This window comes from Phalaenopsis equestris, unplaced genomic scaffold, assembly GCF_001263595.1.
Source record: "Phalaenopsis equestris unplaced genomic scaffold, ASM126359v1 Scaffold001200, whole genome shotgun sequence".
NCBI lineage: Eukaryota > Viridiplantae > Streptophyta > Magnoliopsida > Asparagales > Orchidaceae > Phalaenopsis > Phalaenopsis equestris.
In genome coordinates this window covers 127,277-140,309 of record NW_018165639.1, presented here as the reverse complement: position 1 = coordinate 140,309, position 13,033 = coordinate 127,277, and the positions used below count along the sequence as shown (strand labels likewise).

The 13,033-nt window shown below is 36.3% G+C and overlaps 1 protein-coding gene across 1 annotated transcript in view; it reads right to left on the bottom strand.

The window, feature by feature from the left end:
- Positions 1 to 4,015: 4,015 nt before the first annotated feature.
- Positions 4,016 to 13,033, bottom strand: part of LOC110033502 (ATP-dependent zinc metalloprotease FTSH 5, mitochondrial-like) — a 28,406-nt gene continuing 19,388 nt past the window's right edge. The window contains 6 exon segments of the mRNA XM_020737502.1: positions 4,016 to 4,342; positions 4,344 to 5,174; positions 5,308 to 5,784; positions 8,782 to 8,906; positions 8,990 to 9,226; positions 10,098 to 10,358. Of these exon segments, the coding sequence (XP_020593161.1) occupies positions 4,277 to 4,342; positions 4,344 to 5,174; positions 5,308 to 5,784; positions 8,782 to 8,906; positions 8,990 to 9,226; positions 10,098 to 10,358 (1,997 nt within the window). The 3' untranslated portion in view covers positions 4,016 to 4,276.

Below are 13,033 nucleotides of genomic sequence, written 5' to 3'. Positions count from 1 at the left end.
TCTTCAGTTGGTGCTCCCCCAAACAAATTGTTTGATATCATTTGAATAATAACACATTTAAGATCAAATGAATTAGCCACTACAGTGAGTTTTTGAATACTACCATGAAGTTCATCCACCGTAGGGTTTTCATAATCTCTTAAGGGTCTAAACACTTCAACTAGTTGATTATTTTGATTTGTCATTTCTTGAAAATTTTCAATAATTTTTAATTTTTTTAATTTTTCTAATAGTTCTTTCTAATTCAAAATTGTAAGGCACAAGTCCTGTGGAACCTGAACTACGCATACATTACTATCAAACACATAAAATAAACAAAAAATAAAAATAAAAACACATAAACAAGAACTTTATATATAAACGACACTACAATATTCCTAACGACACTACAATAAACGACACTACAATATTCCTAAAATAAATCTTAAAGTTTAAATAAGACTTACTAAAAATTTTTCTTTTTAAGCACTTCTTTTGAAAATATTTTTGAAAATTACTATTATATTTATTCCCGACAACGGTGCTAAAAACTTGATCCCAACATTCTATATATATAGATGTAAAAAGCAATGTATGCGATTATACGATTACTTTCATTAATAGTTATTCTTAATTTATAGCAAAGCCAAAAACTTGATCCAAAGCAAAAGCTAGGTAAATCTTTCACCATGAAGCAAATAAGAATCTGGTTATAATATGTTAATATAGGATACTACGCAAGTATATGTATCGTTATTAAGTAATATTAAACTTTTTGATTAAGTCCCAAATATCGAACCCACTGGGAGAACTAAATTTATATATCAAAATTTACTTAGAAATATATTCTTACTTAAACTTAAGATGCTAAAATAAGAATGAAAGTTTGATAATTTTTGTAATTTTTTATAATTGAAAATAAAGTAAGCAACTAATTAACTTAACTAAAATACTTGTAAGATGAAGGTAATATAAATAAAATATCTTTTTCCTTATGACGAATCAGTGATAAATATAGAAATTATATTGTGGAAGTATGGTAAATGTGTTGTGTCAAATAGGAGCACTAATATTCTTTACCTTTACTAGAGATGCAATAAAGAACATTAGTTATTCTATAGTTTGAATAGTCTTGAAAACCAACTAGTCAGGGAAGATACTAGCTCTCACTCTAGAGTTTCCTCTTCTCCCTCCACCTGGGGGCTAACATCTCGTATAAAAACCTAAAACTATAAATCAAATTGGGTGTTTTAGTCTGTCACTCTAAAGTCTTCTAATTCTACACCCTTTCAAAGTTTATTTCCCTATTTATTTACACTAAACCCCATGAACTACATTCTCATTCATGAAATCAATATCTGATTCTAACCATTTGTTGACTGAGACAATACCATCTCAGATCTTACATGTTCTCACAACATGTATTAACATCTTAATTGGCCAAATCAAGAAGTAAATGAAGTGTAGGGTTTCAAATCATCACAACTTCTTCCAACATTGAAGCCTAATACTTCACACAACTTCCTTTAAATATTTAATCACTTATCATTTCAAGGAAAAAGATAAAGAAAAGTACTCATAATCCATGGAGAAAACACAACTACACATGAGTTTAAAAGTAGAAATCATGCACACAAACAAGAAATCTAAATTAAAACCAAGTGTAGTCACAAAGATAAACGCTTATCTCAAATCCCCTCCACAAAATGTTTTGAAGTTCCTTTGAATTCTCTTCCTTCAATCACAATACAAACTAAAACTAAAAGAATAGGTGGTTGGCGGCGGTGGTGGCGGTTTACTTAGATAGATGATTGCTGTAAAGTTTGTTGGGTGGCTGGTCTTCTCTCTTGGAAAATCTAAGTCTTTTCTTATAAAAATCCAAGATGTGTTATGGAGTCTCTTAAAAAAGGTGTCTCCATTCAATAAATCTCTTAGAAGTTGCCTCCTCAAAAAGCGAATTGAATGAATTTTGTGTCCATTGGCTATTTCCCACGTTCTTATCAAGGGTTGCTTCAAACACCTCTTCAAAAATCCAATCAAATTAAATATATCATCAAGTAACTACTTCTAGCGCCTAAGCACGGGGTACCTGGCGCTTAGGCGTCATACTTGGGCTCTTAGGCGCCCTAGTTCATTTTTGCACATTTCTTCATTTTTGCTCCAAATTTACCCTTTTTCACTCCTTTTTAGCATTTTTAATCCATTTGATTGTACTTGAAAGAAAAAAAACAAAAATCCCATTCATTAAGGCGCAATATCTAAAAAATAGGTATAAAAATATGTATAAAAACACTATATACTTTATGTGTATCACTTCACACCTCTCGATTTTTCTTCCAAGAAATAGTGCATCTTCATGGGATACATCGCAACATTACTTCAGATAGGGAAGTAGAATTTATTAGTCACTTCTAGTGTGAATTGTGAAAAAGGTTACAAACTGAACTCCAGTCAAGCTCTACATATCAGCCACAAACAGATGATAAAACCGAGGTGGACAACTGCACTGTGGAAAATATTTTGTGTTGCTTAGCAAAAAATCCTCCAAAATAGTGGAATGAATTCATTGTTCAAGCCGAATTTGCATATAATTCTATGCAAAATCGCTCCATGGATAAATGCCCATTTACCATAGTTTATACTAAGCCACCAAATCATACACTTGACCTCGCAATTCTCCCAAAGTGCAAGAGCATTCTTATTGGTGAAATGACCGCTGATGCTACGAGACTTTTAAAAGGTGTGCATTCCAAATTGCTGGAATAAAATAGCAAGTATAAACAAGAGGAAAATCTTCAAAAGACAAGGTTTTGAACCGGGTGATATTGTTATGGTGCGTCTCCTCCAAGAAGCATTGAGCTTGACACCTATTCCAAATTATGTCCAAGAAAATTTGGACCATTATTTGTGACTACACGAATTAATGACAATGCTTATGTCATAGCCTTGCTATCAGACATAAACACATCCTCCACATTCAATGTGTATGACATCTATACTTACCACCCACCTGACTGAAGTTTCAACCCAATTGACATCGAGCTTAGATCCTTCTAAAACAAGAGCAGAGTGACATGAAACATTTTAGCTTACGCGAGCTACATGACATTTTACTTTTATTATTCTGTTATTAATTTTTCTTTTATAGCTAGGAGTATTTTTCTTATATAGACTTTACAGATTTTTTATGTCCTTAAGTCTGAATAGGCTATAGGAATCTGTATATAATGTTGTACAGAAAATATTTGAAAAAGAATTTGAATATTTTGGTTTCTATACAGAAACTGCTCTCTTTTGTTTCTTCCCTATACAGGATCCATGTCAACAATAATATTTATTTGTTATAAAATAACAATCATACATAACCATGTAATGCCCTTTTTTTCTTATACAAGGCATCAAATGCAAAACCTTTTAGGGACATTTATATACATACCGCCCAATTCCTATGTCTAATGCCTAAACTTTACTTTTTGTATTAATATTACCCAAATATTTCATTATCATAATTTATAACAAGTGCAGTATACCTTTAATGCATAAATAAGGTGGCATGCATGTAAAAATTGAAGTTTAGGCGTTAGACATGTACATCAATATAAAGTGAGTGATATGTGTATCTTTCAACTTTTTATAGAAGCTAGAATGAACTAATTTAATGTAAATCACAATATTCTTGCTGCGTGCTTAACTATATCTATAACTTTTTTACTTTCTAAGAATATATTCGGTATCTGAACTTCACTAGCAGCGAAAGCTATTAAAAGCCATTTGCTCATTTCCACATCATCTAGTCCTTTTTGTTAAATGCTATTAAATTTTATTAAGTAAAAAATTATCTTAAGAAACTCTGAAGCCTTCGTCATTACATTCAGCCATACAACTAAAAGCTCCCTTCTTTTTAAATAATATCTTTACCCCGAGCATCCCTGCTTTTTATATAATTACTTTCAGCTTCTATTATGATCAAATAAAGGGGGACTTATCGAATAAAGCAATGGCAGAAAGCAAGTAATATAATTAAAAGGGTCAAGAAATGGGCAATTCATTGCAGAAAGCATTCAATAGAATTAAAAGGGTCAAGAAATGGGAAAAATTATTGACCCCTCCATCGTATTTGTACGTAATAATTTCTCCAAAAATAAACAGTGAAAACAAGTTGCAGAAATAATTTACACACTCAAAGTGTTCCTCCGTAATTTAATAAATGGCAGAGAACACATCCACCAACCCTTCAAATACTGGACAGTCCAAATATAAATATAAGAATGTAGATTATTAATTATTATTTAACTTTTTATGATCCAACTGCTGGCTGGGCAACTCCTTTAGCCTTGGCTGCCGCTGAAGCAGCGGCAGGAGCCAGCAGATGCCGCAGCTGAAGGTTGCGAAGGCGCCACAGGTGTCGACTGAACCATAACCCCCTGTGGTTTCTGATGCTGGGAACTAACCTGGGCAAGCAGGTTCTTAATCTGTGCTCCAGTAAGAGTTTCATGCTCCAAGAGCGCATTGGCAAGAGCATGCAACTCTCTGTTATGATTAGATAATATAGTTTTTGCATTGTTATAAGCACTCTCCAGAAACTGCTTCACCTCCTTCTCGATTAGAAGTCTAGTCTCAGTGCTCATGCATTTCCCATTGTCGTCATAGTTGTGTGTGACGACCCCCACCTTCTTGCTCATCCCATACTTTGTGACCATTGCTCTAGCCAAAGTGGTCGCTTGCTGCAGATCAGATGAAGCGCCAGATGTCACTTCGCTCTCTCCAAAGACGAGTTCTTCGGCGACACGTCCACCCATGCAGACATCGAGCCTCGCCAGCATTTGCCTTCTGGAGAAGCTCGTTTCATCCTTTTCGGGTAATTGTGCGACCATACCAAGGGACATCCCACGGGGAACGATTGTTGCCTTGTGAACGGGTAAGGCGCCATCCGTGTGGATTGCGACAAGAGCATGACCACCCTCATGGTATGCGGTTAGTTTCCGGCTCTCGTCTGAGATCACGGCAGATTTGCGTTCGCTACCCATCATGATCTTGTCTTTGGCATACTCGAGGTCGGACATGCTAACAGCTTTGGCTCCATCCATAGCAGCCTTTAAAGCAGCCATGTTGATCAGGTTTGCTAGGTCCGCCCCTGAGAAACCAGGTGTCCCTCTTGCAATGATCAGTAAATCAACATCATCTGTCTTCAACACCTGCACCAAAAATAGATTGCCAGATAACAAAGGTCATAATGACATGAATAAAAAGGTTTTTCAATTCAAACTAAAAAAACAAAAAATGTAAAATACAGATATAAGTGTGAAGAATGTGGTTTTGCCCCAATACCTTTGACATATGGGATTCCAGAATTTGTCTTCGACCTTCGATATCTGGATTAGGAACAAAAATATTGCGATCAAAGCGACCGGGCCTCACCAGAGCTTTGTCCAATGATTCGGGGAAATTTGTGGCCGCAATAACTATAATACCCTCATTCTGCTTAAAACCATCAAGTTCAACTAGAAGCTGATTCAGTGTCATCTTCATGTATTGCTGATCCTTTGGGTTACGGCTCCCGCCTATTGCGTCGATCTCATCAATAAAAATAATACAGGGAGACCTTTTCTTCGCTGCAGCAAAAAGATCCCTGACCCTTCGAGCTCCCACGCCCACAAACATCTCCTCAAACTCGCTCCCACTGCAAGAGAAAAATGGAACTCCAGCTTCCCCTGCAATAGCTCTTGCCAGCATAGTCTTTCCAGTGCCAGGGGGACCAACAAGCAAAACACCTTTGGGAAGCTTACCACCTAACCGAGTGAAACGCTGTATGAAGAAAAAGAATAAAGAACATCAATAGTAACATCTTTAAGTTTCTGACACACTTAAAAAAGTAAAACTGCCAAAACTGTTGCGCAAATATAAAGTTCAGTTCCTATGGACGATACTCACAAATGAAAAAAGAAAAATGTTAAATAAGCAAAGTCTAACAAGTGACTGTGAAAGCTGCTACTTCCCATGCCCACACAGTTCAATGTAAAGTAAGAAATACTGAGATACACCACGAAGAAAGTTTCAACCTATGAGGCACAGACACTACATGATACAATATGGATACCCTGAAATGGCATAATAGTTAAAATAAGGCATGATGAATCGATGTAATGTTATATTTTATAAATAAATGATCTCAAGCTCAGAAAATGATTTTTATTAATACTTCAAGCATGAATAAATGAATAAGCATAAATCAAAATATATTTTTTATAGAGATTCTATCCTTTGAAATCAAAGTTAGATATAAAGATGATACAAATCAACAAAACAGTTGGTGGTTTCATTAAAGGAGAGCACGGGCCGGCCAGTCCATGTTGATGGGCTAGGTTTGCCACTGAAGGCCCTTTTAGTTATCTATTATATATGTGTATTGTCTTTGTGTTAGGGTTCAGTTTTTATCCCAGATTTTCTGTCGTCGGCGTTTTTACCGTGCCAGGGCTTGTATAGCAGTGCACCGGCTATAACCTGCTCCAAGGTGATTGATTCCCTCCCCATATTCCTACGCTTACCGCTTTACTCCCTTCCCAACTAGCCGCCCTTATGCTGCGCACCTTTCCCTCCTCCTGTATCCCCTGCCGCCAACCCTAATCCTCCTTCCAGTTGTTGCCGCAACCCTACAACAACCCCACCTGCTGTTGTAATCTCTTTCCTCCCTCCCAGCTTGCTGCTGCCACCCCTCCGGCCTCCCAACCAGCTGCCTCCTCCCTTCCCCCTGCCTACCTGCTGCTGTTGTCTTATCATTCCAATCTTCCAGTTGCTACCACCCAGCCATTCCCACCTCCTGCTGTAACTTTAGACACTAGCCAACCCTTCCACCTGTTGTCCAGCCGCCAACAAGCATCGTCTTCCTCACCCTAGGGTGTTAAACGTGTTTGTGTCGTTTATTCCTGCTCTAGGAACCCTTTCTGTTGTATTTTCCCCGTATTTCTGCAATAATATTTTCAATTCACTAGGAATTGAGTTATCTCCGGTGTCAATTGGTATCAGAGCTAGTCTAACACTAGTCTTATCCTGATATCAGAGCTAGTCTAACCCAGGATATATATTTGTATATATATACACATATACATATATATATGCATACATATATGTATGTAGATATAGATATATATAAATATATGCATACATGTACATGCATGTATGTATTTATGTATAGATACATATACATACATATACTGATATGTGTGTGTGTGTGTGTGTGTGTGTGTGTGTTATATATATATATATATATATATATATATATATATCCTGTGTTAGGTTTCGGTTTTTGTCTCATATTTTCTGTCATCAGTCTTACCTTTGCTAAGGCTGTCTCCAAGAGCAGGTGTTGCTCTGACTATATCATGCTATAGTTGGTGATTCTCTCTCAATATTCTTGTGCTTACCCCTTCCCAGCTCGCTGCCTTTACGCCTGCGCACCTTCCCCTTCCCCTATATCCCTTGTCACCAACCCAAAGCCTCCTTCCTGCTGTTGCAGCAACCCTATAGCACCCCCACTTGCTACTGTAATCCCTTTCCTCCCTCCCCGCTTACTGTCGCCAGCCTTGCTGCCTCCCAGCCAGCTGCAGCCTCCCTCCCCCCTGCCACCTCATCATTCCAACCGTCTAGTTGTTATCGCCTAGCCATTCTTCCATTCTGCTGTAACCGCGGCCGCTAACCAGCCCTTCTACCTGCTGTCCAACATTTAACACCGTTGTCGTCATCCTAAGGTGTTGTCTCTGCTTGTTGTCATTTATTCCTGTTCTAAGAACCCTTTTTGTTGTATTTACCCGCATTTCTGCAATAACATTTTCAATTCGCTGCGATTTGGGTTACCTCCAGTATCACGCGGGTGATGAATGAAGAGAGGCTGAAGGCTAAGGATGCTTTATCAAACTCTTGTTGAGAGGAAGATGAGTTACACAATTTGGCACATGAATAAAAAAATACACCACTCTGGGGCATTTAGAAAAAAGAATTGAGCATGAAACAACATTTAATCATGCACATGTATTGACATCTCATTGATGGTCCATCCCCAACACGCTTCCTTATTAATTTTTGAGTCATGTTTGGCTGGTGTCGAGTTGTGTATGCCTATTTCAGAAGCTAATTTTATCTTAACATGCTTCCAACTTAATTTTGAGTGTGCTAGGATATGCAAAGGAGCGTCGATGATCAACACTGACATGAACTGTATTTGCTCGTGCTGCCAAGTGGCAATTGGCATCTCTTTCCAACAAATTTCTTACATACAAGGAACCAGCACAATATTTAGAAAAATAACAAGTAGACTATAGAAATCAACCGTAGATACAAATTTGCAAAGTTTACCAAGCAACGAATTTTTCTCCTCCGCTTTTTTTTACCAAGTCACTTGTGACACGTACAAGCAAGTTGTTTGTATAAAACTACTCAATCACCAATAACACCTACAACATACATTTCGATGCACACACAAATGCATGAAGGTTTTATTCTTCTTTGTGCATGTAGTGTAAGAGGGAAGATTTGAAGCTAGTGTCATTAACGGAAGAGAGTTAAAAATCAGTATGAAATAGGACAAAAGAAAAAACAAACAGCGATGGTAAACCATATGAAAACACCAAACTATGAGCCTTCTAATTTAGTACCAACTTCTACGAATTATTGTATGCGCCCCTTCAACATGTGAAAGAGGTTAAAACTCAAGTGGAGTCCCAACAAGTAGCAGTATACGCAAAATAATTTAAAATCTGACCAGCCAAACATGAAACATGGTGCAATTTGTTTTTTTCATCTTCAAACCTTTGGATCTCGAAGGTAATGTACAATTTCCTCCAGTTCAGCTTTAGCTTCATCAACGCCTTTTACATCATTAAATTTTGTGCTCGAATCAATGCTTGGTTGCACCTCTTCATGCAGTCCTAGCCCTGCAAAGCATCAAATGAGGCAAACTTGATGAATAAATAAAAGGCAACCAATTAGCACATGTTGAATTCCTATGATATCGAACCTTTGCCAATTCCCCTATCCTCAATCAATGCACCGACACCAGATATGACTAGAAAGGTGAGGGCAATTGTGCGAAATGTACGCCACAACTGCTCTTTAAAGTGACCAGTTTCTGCTGTTACCATGTGAATGGGTGCGTTAGCAGTGCCAAGAACCCCTTCTTTAGTCGCTAAGCCCACACTCTTTAAGCCTGGTAAAGTGCTAACACACTCTTCTTGCCTTGAGGAATTTGTTATACCTGTATCTTGAGAAATTAGTTATGGCAATAGAAGAAAGCAAAGCACAAATAAAATTTACAGAAAAACCCTTGTATTAATTGTGAATAGGAGAAATTGTCAAAGGTAGTTAAGAACATAAAGGCTTCTAAGTCCTTTCTCTGGTCCTTTTAGGTTTCTCACGCAATAATGGAATTGTAAATTGCATGCATTTGAAAAAAATTCAAAATATTTAAATCAACTTGAATGATTCTTCTTATTCAACCTACATCAACGGTTTATAAATGTTAAATTCCAAGCCATGGAAGAAAACAAAAGGCAACCAATTGATAAGCATCAGTACTTTCTTATGCTCAAAATACCTTAAATGGAAATGAAAAGATCAGGAAATTTTATTTCTTAAAACTTGTAAGCATTTGTTGAAATAATTTTGCATTTTTAATTATCATTCATTTAAAAATCACAAAGAAAAAGGAACATTTTATATAAAGAACTAAATATCTAAAGAGCATTACAATTTCTTCCCAGAGCCATAAAAAAATTTCACCAAAGCACTTACAAAAGAGATATTTACCATATTAAAATAATGGAATCAAAGAAGAGATCCTTCCTAATACAGAATGAGATGAAAATCTACATTAAAAAGAGCTGACTAAACCTCAGAAAAACATTTGATGCTTTTTAAATAGTTATCAATCTAGGTAAATTGCACAGAGGCGCCAACAATGGGAGAGTAATTTGATCTCAATCCTTCTTTTAAAAAACCTTTATTTTACAAGTATAATATCACAGAACTTCCTTTTAGATCCCTACATTGACTCATCAGTTACTCTTCTACTTGTCCAATTAATTAAATAAACTGCCATCTACGAATAATGTGACAGTAGCATATACCTCTTTGCAGAGTTTTGAGCAAAGAACTTTCATCCAGCCGATCAACTTTGACTAATGCTTTAACATACTCAGCAAGAGCCGAAGGGTTCGAATGTAAGGAAGGTTGACTTTCAAATAGTCTAATAACTCCTTCTGGATCACTTCTGTACAGTTCTTTAAGTAATGCTACATCATTGAACCCTTCAATATCTCGCAAGCTGCGAGAAAAACTTCCAACATAATTTGAATGAAACCTTTCTTGATGATTCCCTAGTCTAATTCCTACAAATAAAAACCACAAAGACGTTAATGGATGATATACAAAATTCTCCAGATGCTATCCGGTAATGGATGATAGACAACTTCTCCAGATGCTATCATTCTGTAATATGTCAAGAAGTAACACGGATTAGAGGTATGCATTGCAGAGAAATATAAAAAAAAAAAGTCAATAAATATTATCTATGATTTAGAGATTATAAGGTTGGAAGCAATTTTATCAAATTAGGCTGAATATTAAAGTTAAGCATTAATGCTATGGCTAGGCTACTGCATCATAGATTACATTTTCAAATCAAGGAGATAAAAGATCTTTTTCTAAGATTAAGCCTAGCAGAGTGTTCATTGCCACGGAGTTTTGCCTTTCAATCCTCAAATAGGAGGTCATGGGTTTGACTCTTAAAAAAAAAGGAAAGTTTTCAGCCATTCAACTAATTACAACAAGCAAATATTAAAGTTTTTTGCATGTTTATCAAACTGATACTCTTCTCCTGCGATTCGGATGTTTTTGTGATCATTCTCTACACCTGCGCCTTGGTTGGCTTCTCTTGTGGCAAGATTGATCTGTTATGGCTGTTTATTACATGGCTCTTGCAAGAAAGCGATCTAGTTACAATGTCATACAACAACAACAACAACAAAAACAAAGCCTTAATCCCACTACGTGGGGTCGGCTACATGAATCCTTTTTCTCCATTGCGTCCTATTTAGTGTCATATTTTCATTTAGTTCTAGTAAATTAAGGACATTTTTAATACAATAAGCCCAAGTTTTCCTAGGTCTACCTCTGCCTTTCTTAACACAAGTCGAATCTAAAACATCTACTCTCCTGATCGGATCATCGGATGGTCGACGTTTAATGTGACCAAACCATCTAAGACGACTTTCTCTAATTTTGTCCATCACAGGAGCTACACCAACCCTATCACGAATATATTCATTCCGCATTTTGTCTCTAAGTGTAAAGCCACTCATCCACCTAATCATTCTCATCTCGGCAACACTTAACTTATTATTATGCTTCTCTTTTAAAGGCCAACATTCAGCGCTATAGAGCATTGCAGGTCTCACCACTGTCTTATAAATGTGTTAAAAATTAATTCCCTTGTACAAGATCTTGAATCAACATATTTGCGATATTGATTAAATCTCAACATATTTGAGATCTTAAATCAATTTTTTTGCGATATTGAGCCACATAAAATGTGCACATTTGTTTCTGAACAACCATTCCACCCATTATATTCGACTTGTAAAGAAGTGTGAATACATGACATATTGGTATGCTTCGCAAAAAAGATAATGAGGCCTTGAAGATCGGTGATAAGACAGACTAACAGATGGCTAATGAGAGACATTTAATGGGTGTTCTCGATAGATATGGCTGTGAGTCGTTTCTCAGAGAATTTAAGAAACAGAAATTTTTGAAGGACCAATTTCAAGATATGTTAACGAGTTCAACAATGGTTGGATCGATGGTCGTTAGCATAAAAACATGCCTAGTGTAAGGGTGGTGTCAAGCATAGAGGCTTGTAATAGTTTTGTAGCTTGGCAGTTGTCATTCTAGCAGGACAGCAGTAATATCTTCTTAGTTGGGATGGGATGAAGGTGGGATTGGGTATATAGGCTTTGTTTACAACTGGGTAGAGAAAGGTAACATAGAAAGAAGTGGGCATACTCTTCCACAATAACTTAGATTAGAGTTTACTAGCTTTGGGTTTTATAGAGAAAGTCGACGCAGTATAGCTTTCGAAGCTGGGAAGTTGAAACCTAATATAGATTCGATGGCAAGAACTTCTAGTGTCGGAATACAGAAATCGCAGATACCTAATTCCAAAGAAAGTTACATCTACCTCTCTAAAAGTTAAAGCCAATATCATAAGTTAAGAAATTCTAGATCTTCTGGATGCATTGAAGGTTGTACAATTGTTATTAATGAGAAGGTTATAGCTCAAATGATAAAAGTTCCATAACATATGCATGAGATACCTTCGGTCATAAAAAATGCATATTTAATAAAAACTATTTTTAAATTTAGAATACTTAAATGGGCTTCCGTAGTTTCACATATCAATGAGTTCAATTTGAGCAGAAGTTGAATTTTATGGAAAAAAAACTTGAATGACAAAGTTTGTGCTTTAATCTTGTTACCATCACTATCCAAAAAGTAGGGTTGAAACTATGACAACAACAAGCAAATTATGTTGGACTTTAAAATTAAAGCTCAAAGATGTCCGTAACTTGACCTTAAGTAAGGACAACCAGAAATTAGAATCAAGTGAAGGTTCTTCTTCCAGTACTCTGTGCCCTAAAATGTTCATTTTGCTGATGATGAGAACTTTTAAGAGCTGTGGGAGTTAGAGAAATGCAAATTAAAACTAGTAAAAAAAAAATGCAAAAGCTACAAAATGGGAGGCATGCTGTTGAATTAAAGAGGAAACTGATCCCAATTGGGTAGGTAAATGAAGAAGGATACATCTTGATCATTTATGTTCATACATGGAGGGTTATCAAGGGAAATTAAATGATAACACGTGAAGCCAAGGATTTTATCACTTCTATGACATTCAACTCCGAAACTATAAAAGTATTGTGGATCAATTGCAAGCATTTTGAAGAGGCAGTGCAGATAAAAAATTGTCAAGTGAGAGCTTCCTAAGAACAGAAAGGCATTGCAA